We start from the raw sequence: 14517 nt of genomic DNA on the forward strand, positions 1-14517 counted from the left end.
CCTCAGCATTCATATGTGGTTTCTGATGAACGTGTGTGTGTGTGTTTTGTGTTTCAGTATTCATATCAGGAGGTTCAGGAGAGGCCTCTGTCTGTGCCTGGATCACAGTGCTGTGAGTTTCATAAAGTCGATATGCATGAACTGTATCTTAAATCATCATCACGACAGACAGAATCATTTTCCAAATCTAAATATTCTCATGCAAATATTAGTAAGCATTGCAAAAAAATAAATAAAAATCTGTCAGTTATGTCAGCAGAAATTTTGTTAGTGTTAGTTTAGTATCACTGAATTTTTAATACACAAAATGTATATTATGATATATATATATTATATTATATTAATATATATTATTAAACATTTTAGAAATAATTATATTTACATTATATATAACTCAATAATTATATATATATATTACCCTAGTTAAGCCATTAAATGTCACTTTAAGCTGTATAGAAGTGTCGTGAAGAATATCTAGTCTAATATTATTTACTGTCATCATGACACAGAGAAAATAAATCAGTTATTAGAGATGAGTTATTAATACTATTATGATTAGAAATTTGTTGAACACAATCTGCTGTCCATTAAACAGAAATTAAGGGAAAAAAATACGGGGGGGCTAATAATTCTTCAACTGTATATATAAATAAATATATAAAACCTGTTAAACATCACTAAATATTTGGAACAAAAACAATTACAATTTAACATGCAGATAGTTTTTCTTTCTTTCAACTGTAATCTATATACTTTCTATTCTCATGGCTATTCAGTTTTAGGTTGATTTAATATCAAGAAATAAGAAATGTTTCTGAGCAAAAAGAAAAATGTGATGTATATTTTCTTTAGTTTTAGTCAACAGTAATTCTCTTCCAGGTCACAGAAATGTCTTGATGTTTTTAATTTTAGGTTTTGTTGCAGTAGTTATAACTCCAGGGTCGATCTACTTCTAAGCACACATGATTTCTGATAATCATTTTTCAGTGCGTTAGATCAGATTTCACAGTTGGATCGTATCATCTGAACCACTAAGAGCTGCAGGTCTGTGTTAATGTGATTTATGAATGATGCTCTCACTGAAAGCTGAATAAGCAGCAGTGCATGAATGAAACTCTCACACCAGTCTTTCACACACACACTCTGCTGACTCAGCTCCAGTGGGCAGGGCTTCACTGAGGAAGGCTTTTATTGGCTGAGCCAAACATCAGGGGCTCCTCTTTGGATGACGGCCAGTAATGCTTCTATTTAAATCACTGAACACAGTCACACTGATACTTTACTGTCCGCATGAAGCAGACGCTGCAACCATTTTTATTAACCGAATCATGGTGACGCAGTTCCTAGAGAAACAGAATATTTAATGAGAAAACCATGGGCGTGGCTTGTTTTTTTTACTGCGAGTTGATTGGATGTAGTAAAGTAGGCGTTTCATTCAGGAAGATGGGGAAAAGGGTTTGGGGAGAGTTATTACAACCTGACAGACTCCTCCTCCTCATTATTTCTGTTTGTTGTCATAGCGATGTCAAAACTGACAGTTGGATGGGCGTGGTTAAGTATGTTAGCCACGCCTAATACCTCAGACACCTAATCTGCGCATTGAGCTGAACACAAACAGGAAGTGCATTTTCAGATTTTAATTTTAGATTAATTTTCTTAATGACATGCACACCACAAAACATGCAATGAGAGGTAACACAAGATGAGATTAAAAAAAATACTATAGAAGTTAATAGTTACCGGTTTCCACCATTCTTCAAAATATCTTCTTGAGTGAGTAAAGGATGACAGAATGTTCATTTTTGTGTGAAATATCTCTGTAATGCTTTATAATTGTCATTGAGAAGCTCATTGATTCATCAGCCAAACCACTGTTTTAAACTCATTAGTTTTACTCATTAGGAGTGCATTGTGGGTAATCCTCCGTCTTTTCTCTCTTGTCTCTCACAGGTAACTGGTGGGGTGACCAGCAGAGTGAGTTTTCATCTGTCATTATGAGCTCTGTAATCTGACATATGCTCTTCTGTTGCCTGTTATCAGCTCTTTATATATTTAGTAAACTATTATTAGCTACTATTCTGTTCACTCAGGCTGGATAAACACGCTCATACTTTATGAACGCAAACAAGTCATTGATCGCAAGTCCTGTATTCTGCATTCTTTAAAACAGTGTTTACCTGTTTAGAAATGGATCTTCTACAAGTGGTAAATGCTTCACTTCTCTCAGGGATTTTTCCTAACTCACTTAAAACTGCAGTTGTTAAACCCCTCTTGAAGAAGAGCAACCTGGATAATACCCAATTGAGCAATTACAGGCCCATCTCAAATCTCCCTTTCACTGGCAAAATCATTGAATAAGCTGTCTTTAACCAGATTAACAAGTTCTTAAACTTCAAGGGCTGTTTAGACAATTATCAATCTGGTTTCAGACCACATCACAGTACAGAGAGCGCCCTTATAAAGATAATCAATGATATCCGCATAATACAGATTCAGGCAAACTAACAGTGCTGGTACTGCTCGATCTCAGTGCTGCATTTGACACTGTCGATCACAGCATACTTCTGGATAGGCTAGAAAACTGGGTTGGGCTCTCTGGGACGGTCCTCAAATGGTTCAGATCTTACCTTGAAGGGAGAGATTACTATGTCAGTATAGGTGACCATAGGTCAAGGTCTACACCCATGACATGTGGAGTCCCACAAGGCTCGATTCTGGCAGCTCTCCTGTTCAACCTTTATATGCTCCCTCTGAGCCAAATAATGAGAAAGAACCAAATCTCCTACCACAGCTATGCTGATGACACTCAGATCTACCTAGCCTTACTGCCTAATGACTACAGCCCCATTGACACCCTCTGCCAATGCATTGATGAAATGAACAATTGGATGTGCCAAAACTTTCTTCAGTTAAACAAAGAGAAAACTGAAGTCATTGCGTTTGGGAACAGAGATGAGGTTCTCAAGGTGAATGCGTACCTTGGCTCTAAGGGTCAAACAACAAAAAATAAGGTCAAGAATCTTGGTGTGACTCTGGAGTCAGATCTGAGTTTTAATAGTCATATCAAAACAGTTAGTAAATCAGCATACTATCATCTCAAAAACATTGCAAGAATTAGATGCTTTGTCTCCAGTGAAGACTTAGAGAAACTTGTTCATGCTTTTATCAGCAGCAGGGTGGATTACTGTAATGGCCTCCTCACTGGCCTCCCCAAAAAGACAGTCAGACAGTTACAGCTCATCCAGAACGCTGCGGCCAGAATTCTGATCAGAACCAGGAAATCAGAGCACATCACACCTGTCCTCAGGTCTTTACACTGGCTCCCAGTCACATTCAGAATAGATTTTAAAGTATTATTACTGGTCTATAAATCACTAAACGGCCTAGAACCTCAATACATTACAGATATGCTCACTGAATACAAACCTAACAGATCACTCAGATCATCAGGATCATATAAACTAGAAATTCCAGTCAAAGCAGGGTGAATCTGCCTTCAGCTACTAACAGCGCCCCTCGCTGCTGGAATCAGCTTCCAGAAATGATCAGATGTGCTCCAACATTAGGCACATTCACATCAAGACTGAACACACATCTGTTTAGCTGTGCCTTTACTGAATGAGCACTGTGCTACGTCCGACAGACCGCACTACTGTGTCTTTCTTTTCTTTTTCATTCTTTATAACCTCTTTTAACACATCTTAATCTGTTTTCAATCATGTTTATTATTTGTGGTTTTTTTTTATTTTCTTATACTTGTCTTTTTTTATTCTTGTTTGTGTAAAGCACTTTGAATTGCCACTGTGTATGAAATATGCTATATAAATAAACTTGCCTTGCCTGTATTGCACTGTTAATAAAAGCAAAAGACATGAATAATTCGCATGCTTTGAAAGTAGAGTTGTTTTAATATAATGTATTATTTATTTATTTATCATTAATTAAATAATGTATTGGGCGATGCGGTGGCGCAGTAGGTATTGCTGTATCCTCACAGCAAGAAGGTTGCTGGTTCAAGCCTCGGCTAGGTCAGTTGGTGTTTCTGTATGGAGTTTGCATGTTCTCCCTCCGGGTGCTCCATTTTCTCCCACAAGTTCAAAGACATGTGGTACAGGTGAATTGGGTAGGCTAAAATTGTCTGCGGTGTATGTGTGTGAATGAGCGTGTATGGGTGTTTCCCAGTGGTGGGTTGCGGCTGGAAGGGCATTCGCTGCCTAAAAAATATGCTGGATAAGTTGGTGGTTCAATCTGCTGTGGCGACCCCAGATTAATAAAGGGACTAAGCCGAAAAGAAAATGAATGAATGAATAAATAATGTATTTATTAATCAGGCGACATGGTGGCTCAGTGGTTAGCAGTGTCGCCTCACTGCAAAAAGGTCACTGGTTCGAGTCCCGGCTGGGTGTTGGTGTGGGTTTCCTCCGGGTGTTCCGGTTTCCCCCACAATCCAAACACATGCGCTATAGGGGAATTGATGATCCGTAGTGTATGAATGTGTGTGTGAATGAGTGTGTATGGGTGTTTCCCAGTACTGGGTTGCAGCTGGAAGGGCGTCCACTGTGTAAAACATATGCTGGAATAGTTGGCGGTTCATTCCGCTGTGGTGACCCCTGATAAATAAGGGACTAAGCTGAAGGAAATTGAATTGATTAATTTGGCATTATTTTATCTTTATTTTGAGATGCTGAGAAGCAAAACTAACTAGTACATGAAAAAATCGTGTTCTTATTTATGTGTGTCTTTAGACAATGATCCAGACAGTGCGATGGATGACCGAGACAGTGATTACCGCAGTGAGACCAGTAATAGTATCCCTCCACCGTTCTACTCCACATCTCAACCCAATGCCTCAGTCCACCAGTATCCCATAAACAACCAGCACCGAAACCCCAGAGCGCCATACAGCCGAACTATCAACAACTGTGAGCTAGACTACGACCAGCAGAGAACCGTCAGGTGAGACCCCGAGACACACTTATATACAGCTGAAGTCAAAATTATTCCTCCTGTGAATTTTCTTTTTTTTTACAATATTTCCCAAATGATGTGGAACAGATTCAGGAATTTCTCACAGTATTTTCTAGAGGTGTGGACTTACACTGGTCTCACGGTTCGGTTCGGTTACGGTTATAATGCCATTGATTTGGTTCAATTCGATATATCGGTGCATCACAGTGCATTGACGATGCATTCCATACACAATTCGATTTTTTAATAAAATATATAAATATATTAATATTTATATACTATTTGTAATACAATTTTGTCCTTTCATACAAGCAGTAAGATATATGAACTGTTCTATCAAGTCTAGTTCACACTACAGGATTTTAAACCTGATTTAACCCCCATTTGGAAAATAACGAGCTCGCCGACAGATCGGGCTGTGATCGGGAAGAAATCTGTGGTTGCTCGGTGCTCGCTAGTCTTTATGTGTGAACTACTGAACAACGAATCAGAGGCTCGCTGAAGCTTTGTCAACACCTCGCAGACGGAAATCCAATATCTAGCATGCTGAATATTCCAGAGCACTCGGCCGACTCGACCCCACGTGCGGTCATATGTAGTGACGAGCTGCAGCCAATGAGAGAGCATATCAGCATGAGCTGAATGACCGTGTGCTCAGGAGCTCAACAGAAACGGCTGTGATTGGCCAGAATGGGCATCGATGCACTCGCTTCATTCTGCATTAACACAGACACGAGAGTCGGCTATATTAACAGGGGAACTAGAGTTCTGTAACTATTAGAATTACCATACTGCTCATTCTGACCATTCTCATATAAAACTTCATATTGTCACGTCAGATTTACATTTAAAGCTTATATTGAGATATTAAAATTAAGCTCTGAATGTCTGCCATCATATTTGATGACACCATTACCCTAAAAATATGATCTCTTTAGTAATACAGCCTATAAATATGTAGTTAAGAGACTAGAAGACCCAAAGCTCTGAGGCTCTCTTTCAGTTTCACTTTAACAGGAGCTGTTTCCCTGCACAGGATATTCTGTTTTGAAAGATATATCTGAAGTAAATTTATGTTTTTGCTATCAGGAAGTTGTGTTTATGTTAGCAGGAAGTTGCTAGGCAAAAATGCGTGCATATTTAAAGTGACAGTGAAAAGTAGCAGACGAGCATGCAGTCATGTTGACCAATATGGATATTAAAGGTAGAAATGCTCAGTTCTTTACTGTTTTGTAATTAAAAAAATAACAGTGTTAGAAACACACACATATTCAGGAAACGTCAGGGCGTTATAGATATGTTAGTTTAATTTTAAAGAGTTATTAAATTACAAGAATTAAAAACTCTCTGACTGCCTCTGTAGTGCTAGTGTTAAAGCCACATCTATCCACTGGAACCTTGCAGATGAGCGATTGATCCGCTGACCCATCAGCTGACTGACCATGTTTTTAAATGCTCCCCTGAAAGCTTGAAACACTGTCAGTGATGTCATCAGCACACAAGCAGCCAATAGTGTTCAGCTTTTTCTGACGACTCCTCCCTCAACATTTCATTGGCTGAGTTTTGGTAGCTGGACTGAGCTGAGTTGTTGTCAGATCATGTGGTGTGTGACCCTCCTCTTGTGGATCATTTACATAGTGTAGCGTAGTGTGAACACCACAGCGATTAAAAGACACAAAATTAAGTCATGTAGTGTGAACAGCACAGCAATCTGCCGATGTTTAAAATCCTGTAGTGTGAACTAGGCTTTAATTTGGCCTGCTCAAAGAAAACACTCTTTCTGAATGTATCAAACAAAACTCCAATACATGCACAGAAGACAGCATTTATAGCAAGTAAACTAATGTAAATATTATCCCGCTTGCTTCTTGAGCTCTGTCAAGTGAGGTCTTACACCTCTGTGATTGGTCATTGTGTTTACCCGCTCAACAGAACCCTTTCCTTTGATTGGCTTTAGAAATGAAAGCACTGTTCATCAATGAGTGACGCGGGAATAACAGCCACGGTCACAGTCTATATGTGCATAATAAACGGTTATCACAGGTAATCCAAAATAGTAAATGGAGAAAACTCGCACCTCAGGTACGCTCGTGTCTGAATCCACAAGTATCACTTTAACAGCCGAGAGGAGAGGAAAAGTTACCTCACGAACACGCCAGCGGGTCAAATGTCTAAAGAGAGAGAGAGAAGCAGAGATGGAGTTTTACAGCATTTCTTCTAGTAGTGAAGTAGCAGCTTGTGTGCTGTATACCTTCTTCAGTGTCAATGAAAGACTTTCCAGCAAACTCACAAGCTGAATTGTGCATAATTATCTACCTTTTAAGTAGTAAGAGCGTTTTATTTACTCGCCCACGCCTCCTTCACCATAGTATTCTACTGCGACATCGCGCATAGGAGATAAATGACATCAGTACGTAATAACCGGTTATGATCTATTACCGAACCAATATCGAATTAAATCTGCATCGCGGTGCACCGAGGAAACAATTAGTTTTGACACCCCTATTGAACAGATTCAGGAATTTCTCACAGTATTTCCTCTAATATTTTTTCTTCTGGAGAAAATCTTGTTTGTTTTATTTCGGCTAGAATAAAAGCAGTTTTTAATTGTTTTAAAGCCATTTTAAGGCCAATATTATTAGCCCCCTTAAGCAATATTTGGCTAAGTTCACGCTGCGAGGCTTAGTGCTCAAATCTGATTTTTTTCTCAGATCTGATGTTTCTGCATGGCTGTTCATATATCAGATTTGCAGTGTGAACAGATCCTGTTCCTAAACTGACCGGCAAGCACGAAAGTACCGATACGGACAGCACACAGTGTCTAATTATGCACACAATGTGTATACTGTATGAAGGAAGCACGTTATCAGATCATGCTTATGATTATTACTCTTTTCACAGGCAGCCGTGGTGTATTTCATAAGCTGTAAAGGGTTGTTCTGCTACTACTAATGTGCATTTCACCATTTGAGAGCTAAAATTAGTCTCTTGTAATTAAAAACACTGATCATTTGTGATTTATGTCAACCGCGGTGCGTGGCGCTCTGACCAGCGGTGTAGTGAACTCATCAAGGGTTAATGAGCAGCTGCAGACTGAACTGTGAAGGTGGAGTTGGTTTATCTCCGTTTGCAGAGTTATTTCATTTTACTTCGTTATAAACAGCAGACGCCTGCAGAAGGGGGGTTTGAGTGCTCGAGCACCTGCCCTTTTTTCACTCGGAGAGAAAGTTCTCCCTCCTTTGCACACGGATCCCCTATCCTCAACACCCACGACACTTCAGCTTCGCGATCAACCCGTGCCTCAATCGTTAACCAGATTAGTTAACCAGCACCAGTTTTGCCTTCAAAATCCTTTTCAACATGAACAACAAACTCTCTGTGGTCCAGTAATCGCCCTGTGTGCTATTCTACTGTGCTGCTGAGGAGTAGAGGACGTCTGCAGCACAGAATGATGACGCATGTCGCTCGAAGATTATGTAAAAGTCACATGAAATCCGACATAACCGTTCACACCGCGGTCGCATTGCAGAACAGCAGATCTGTGTCTGATTTAAGACTACATATGAAAGTGGCACAGATCTGACCTGAAAACATCAGATTCCATGCGGTTTGGGCTGTTCACACTGTCATCACCAGAGTCACATCAGAGGGAAAATCTGATTCGAGCCACATTTGGCTGCAGTGTGAACGTAGCCTTTGTTTTGGACTGTCTCCAGAACAAACCACTGTTATACAATGACTTGCCTAATTACCCTAACTTTACCCTAATTACCCTAGTTAAGCCTTTAAATGTCACTTTAAGCTCAATACTAGTATCTTGAAGAATATCTAGTCTAATATTTTACATTGTCATCATGGCAAAGATTTTGAGTTTTTGTTAGTTCATTTTTTATGAAATCATGAACTGATGTAGCATGAGTGTGAGGTGTATCTCAGCAGGTGTGTGTGTGTGTGTGTGTGTGTGTGTGTGTGTGTGTGTGTGTGTGCGTGTGTGTGTGTGTGTGTGTGTGTGTGTGTGTGCGTGTGTGTGTGTGTGTGTGTGTGTGTGTGTGTGTGTGTGTGTGTGTGTGTGTGTGTGCGTGTGTGCGTGTGTGTTCGATCTTTTCCTTTTTCCCTTTAATAGACTCATTCATCATGTCTGCTCTGGGTGTCTTTCATCTTCCTTTTTTCACTTTGCAAGACCCTTCAGTTGTGCTGTCTCTTTTGTTTCTCCTCCATTATTCAACAAGGCCAGTTTCCATTGATTTATGAATATACCTGACATTGGCTTGCTTTGCTGTAGGGCTCGCTGGATTCCCCTGTTCCTGGATCAGCCCTGTTTGCAATTAGTAAAAGCAGTAAAACAATTATTGAGCATCTGCTTTCACTTCAGCTTACATTTCTGCAAACTGAAGCCTGACTTTGAGTTTCACTTCGGCTGAACTGTTTACTAGATTTAGATTTATATCAAAAACTCACTGGTGAAAACTAATTTACACTTGAAGTAGGGTAAAACCTTCCCTGTACAGCTTCACAACTTTATATTTAATGCATTTTTGCCTTCATTGAGAATAAAGCAAAAGCCTGCGTTACTGCAGATATAAGATTGTTTGATGAAAACAGGAATTAATAATTACAGGAATTATTAATTACTTTACTATTATTAATAATGGGTGGCGCGGTGGTGCAGTGGGTAGCGCTGTCGCCTCACAGCATGAAGGTCACTGGTTCAGTTGGTGTTTCTGTGTGGAGTTTGCATGTGTTGGTGTGGGTTTCCTCCGGGTGCTCCGGTTTCCCCCACAGTCCAAACACATGCGCTATAGGTGAATTTGGTAGGCTAAATTGTCCGTAGTGTATGAGTGTGAAAGAGTGTGTATGGGTGTTTCCCAGTGATGGGTTGCAGCTGAAAGGGCATCCTCTGTGTAAAACATATGCTGGATAAGTCGGCGGTTCATTCCGCTGTGGCAACCCCAGATTAATAAAGGGACTAAGCCGAAAAGAAAATGAATGAATGAATTCTTAATAACAGCAAATATTAATCAATTTTGCTGGAATTTTGTGGGTTTTTTTCATTTAGCAAATGTTTTTAGAGACTTTCAAATGAGGAACATCAATATTTGCTGTATTTAATGGCAAATTTCAAGCGGTAAGATAAATTATTACACAAGTTAGAGCAAAAATGACATGCAGAAAATGCATGTTGAGTTACTAAGCACTGCAATAAAGTGATTTTCCTATAGTGTTTCTGTGCATAATAATTCTTAAATCAATAACATTTACTTGAGGTGCAAAATGACATTGTTCAGATTGAAGGCTTAAGTTTTTCAATGCAAAAAATAAATAAAATAAATAAATAAAAAAATAAACAGCAGTAAAAAAAAATCTGACCTACTGCCTGATATTTTTTTTATTTTAAACCAAAACCAACTTTATTTTAATCAATTTCTCAGAAATGAAGACTTCTTGTCTAATTTTGCATCTTCACCAAGTATACACTCACCGGCCACTTTATTAGGTACACCTTATTAGTACCAGGTTGAACCTCATTTTGCCTTCAAAACTGCCTTAATGCGTTGTGACAGAGATTCAACAAGATACTGGAAATATTCCTCAGAGATCTTGGCACATATTGATGTGATCCTGATGCTAACTGGATATTTTCTCTTTTTTGGACCATTCTCTGTAAACCCTAGAGATGCAGTGACATGCGGTGAAGTTTGTGGCTGATGAGGCATGCACATACAGGATTCACACACTAGTCTTACCTTTACTTGTAAATGTCTTGACATGACTTGAATTACTTTGAAATGATCGCGTTATCTTCTGTCTCGTCCTTTGAAGCAAGCCCTTTAGCTCCCGCATTGGTCGTCCATTATTTATTCACGTTTTGATTGAAAGTCCAATTTTGAGAAATTTTGGCGCTGAGATATTAATGTTACATCTGCGATTTTTTTTTTTGAAGTCAGTCACATAAAATAATGGACTCCTATTGAACTATACTGTGTAGAAGAAGAGCAGCCACTGAACAAGAATAACATGAGCGCCCTCTTTAGTGCGCAGAGCTACTGCCTGCCTCACCTCATGTCTTTTCAGTGTGGCTTTATGTCAGATCCTAACACCAATCACATGATAGACATTCATGAAATACACTACCTATTATATGCAAAGACGTGAGGTCGTATAATGTAAATGTCTACAATGTATAAAAACATTTTAATAAAGCATTACATTGCATACACAGAGTGAGCAAAAGGCACACGCTCAAGCCAGTGCGCATGGGATTGCGCAATCTGACGTGAGACACAGCTCAGCGCTGCATTACCTCGATCCCTATGCTGAAATTGAATGGGAAATACGCAAAATATGGAGATTTTGATTATAAAAAAGGATTGAAATAATTTGAATCATACAGAAATTGCATTTATATCACAGATCAGTGGACATATTCATTTTATCATTATTTATACAATAGTATCTTATGATGGCAGGTGAGGATGATGACTCCCGCCTCCCCTGACCGCACGTCCCTAGATGGTTGTGCGTGAAAACCCCAGTAGATCAGCAATTTCTGAAATACTCAGACCAGCCCGTCTGGCACCAACAACCTCTTAAATCAGCTTTCTTCCCCATTCTGATGCTCGCGACCATGTCTACATGCCTAAATGCCATGTGATTGGCTGATTAGAAATTTGCGTCAGCAAGCAATTGGACAGGTGCACCTAATAAATAAAGTTTTTAATTTTTTTAAGCCATTTTAAGGTCAATATTATTAGCTGCCCTAAGCATTATTTGTTTTAGATTGTCTACAGAACAAACTACTGTTATACACTGACTTGCCTAATTACCCTAATTTTACCCTAATTAACCTAGTTAAGCCATTAAATGTCACTTTAAGATGAATACTAGCATATTGAAGAATATCTAGTTATTAAAAGGAGTTATTAAAACTATTATGTTCAGAAATGTGCTGAAAAAAATCTTCTCTCCATTAAACTGAAGTGAGGGGAAAAATAAACAGGGAGGCTAATCATTTAGGAGGGCTTATAATTCTGACTTCAAGTGTTTGTAAGGTCTGTTTCTCTTATTCTCCCTAATCTTCCCTTTATTTTCCCTCTTCCTCCAGTCCGACCGGGAGCTATGCGTCCTCAGCTGAACTCAGTCGCTGTAGTTCTCAACTGAGTGAAGAATACGCAGAGCGTGAACTTTACGATGAGAACGACTCGTACCACTCCTGCCACTCCTCAGTGTCCTACAGCAAGGGGTCGCCGGATTGGGACGAGACGCAGGGTGCGTACAGCGACGAGTGCGCCTACAGTAAAGACGGCGGAGAGGAGGGCGCTTTATATGAAGAAGATGATGGTGATCTGTACCCAGAAGAGGTGGACATGTATGAAGGAGAGGAGGAGTTTAATTATGAAGAGTTAGACGAGGACCAAGAACTTCCGTTTACGCCAACACCAACTAGTACCGCACCAATAACGGATGCTCAAACATCCGCCAGACCTCCTTTAGAGAAACAAAACTCACTTCACCAACAGCAAACGCCGCCTCAGAATGCAAGCCAACCGACCAATCAGACACAAGCCCAACCGCCAATCAAACCTGCAATCCAGCAAAGCCCCGCCCCCCAGCAAGCACCCCCAAAACAGCAGCCACCACCACAACAACAATCTTCCGGCCCGATTCCTTCAGTTCAGTCCTTCTTCGCTATGGCTAAACCATTGACTGCAGTGTTTGGATTGGGTGGATCTACACCTACACCACCTCCTCCTGCACCAACAACTCAATCCCAACCTCAACCAATGACAGCACAATCCCAAACTCCAGTCGCTCCACCTCCAGCTCCATCCACACAACAGATGCCTCCGATTACCAACAAATCTTTTGAGATTCCTGTTGAAGATCCGATTATCAATTCTGCACCTGAACCGAAACTTCCAACCCCTGCCGAGGAGAAACCGCCCACTGTAGAGCCACCAATGGAGGAGGAAAATCCAATTCAAGAAGACGATTTCCCAATGGAAGAGCCTTTGGTGGAGGAAATTAAGATGGAGAGTCCTCCTCTATCGCCACCATATAAAGAGGAGGAACTGATGCCTGAACCTGAAAGGTATTATTAATATATTGACACACTTTATTCTAACTGTGCATACATGATCAATTATTGCAGAGATGCCTAGAGTAGGGCTTGTGGGCCGAAGTTGACCCATGATAACCCTTGATTTGACCCGCTATCCTATCTAAGAAGAGAGGGAGAATGATGGGGAAGGTTGGGTTTTGTTTGATTGTTTAGTTGTTAAGCTACAAAAAACTAGCTAAAACAAAATCTTTCAATAAAATGTTTGTTTTTTTTGGCTCTTCATAAGAAAAAGTTTGGGCACCCCTGGGTTATGTAATAGTGGAATATATGGCTGTGCGACTGATTGATTTTAATATTCGGTTGTTAGTAAAGCTGGTTCTGGAATCAGTTGTAAACCTCTAGGACAGGGGTGGGCAAACACGGTCCTAGAGGGCCGGTGTCCTGCACAGTTTAGCTCCAACTCTTATCAAACACACCTGCTTATAGATAATTAGTGATCTTGGAGACACTGATTAGCATGTTCAGGTGTGTTTGATTAGAGTTGAAGCTAAACTATGCAGGACACCGGCCCTCCAGGACCGAGTTTGCCCACCCCTGCTCTAGGATGTACTGTGGTATTTGGAAAAGAACTGAAAACTCTAGATGCACTTGGCCAAAAATCAAAACCGAAACTACTTTGTAATAATAATTGTTTATTTTAATAAATAATATAATTTTGTAAGTCTATTTGAATTGATCTCAATAGCTTAGATTATGCTGTAAAAATAAACACAAAGCCAATGAAATTAACAGCCACATTATATTGACAGTGTAGAAGTCCATCTGTTAGCACAATGATGAAACTAACAGATTTGTCAAAGGTTAATGCATGTAAGCCTTTTGAAGCGGTTCTGAAAAGAACTGTGTTATTTATTAGAATTTGTTTATATTTGTTTTTCAGCTCCGAATTTAACCTGACACCAATTATAAGTGACCGTCAAATGTAGACTGTATTTCTAATTGTAGGAACGGATCTCATTTATCATTTATGACTCAATTTAGAGTTTTGATCTATATCTGATCCCTTATTCTTCAGTTATATGTTTATTAGGGACCAAACGCCGCTCAGAGTTTCCCACCCCAGGTTTGCGTGTCTTCTCACGGACAGTATGTCGACACTGAAGTTAGTCAGAGGATGTATGGTTAGCTAATACTCAAATAGTTTGGTTGCCAACTGCTCACTTATCCTAAAAAAGTAGTAGATTTAACCACTTCCATACAACTTGCTAATATCAGCGATAAGTTGATCAAGAGATCTTCATGCTGTCGTGCCAAAACGGCTTCGTACAGTCAAATGCGTCTCGAAAATCGCAAATCTAATCATGTCACATCATAATGGTAGCGCAGACTCCACTTAATCAACTGGATATAAAAAGATTTCAGGAGAATTCAGAATGAATTAAATTTTAACAATTATTTTCCAGATTAAAGTGTATCATGCATATTACAGA

At 39.7% G+C, this 14517-nt stretch overlaps 1 protein-coding gene across 1 annotated transcript in view; it reads left to right on the forward strand.

Annotated features, from left to right (window-relative positions):
- The window catches only part of LOC130238859 (protein unc-13 homolog A), a 58610-nt gene that overhangs the window by 36382 nt on the left and 7711 nt on the right, over nt 1-14517 (forward strand). The window contains exons 7-10 of the mRNA XM_056469978.1: nt 58-112; nt 1951-1974; nt 4746-4956; nt 12071-13057. Coding sequence (XP_056325953.1) covers nt 58-112; nt 1951-1974; nt 4746-4956; nt 12071-13057 — 1277 coding nt within the window. The remainder of the gene's footprint in view (nt 1-57; nt 113-1950; nt 1975-4745; nt 4957-12070; nt 13058-14517) is intronic.

Source organism: Danio aesculapii, chromosome 2 (assembly GCF_903798145.1).
Source record: "Danio aesculapii chromosome 2, fDanAes4.1, whole genome shotgun sequence".
Lineage (NCBI taxonomy): Eukaryota > Metazoa > Chordata > Actinopteri > Cypriniformes > Danionidae > Danio > Danio aesculapii.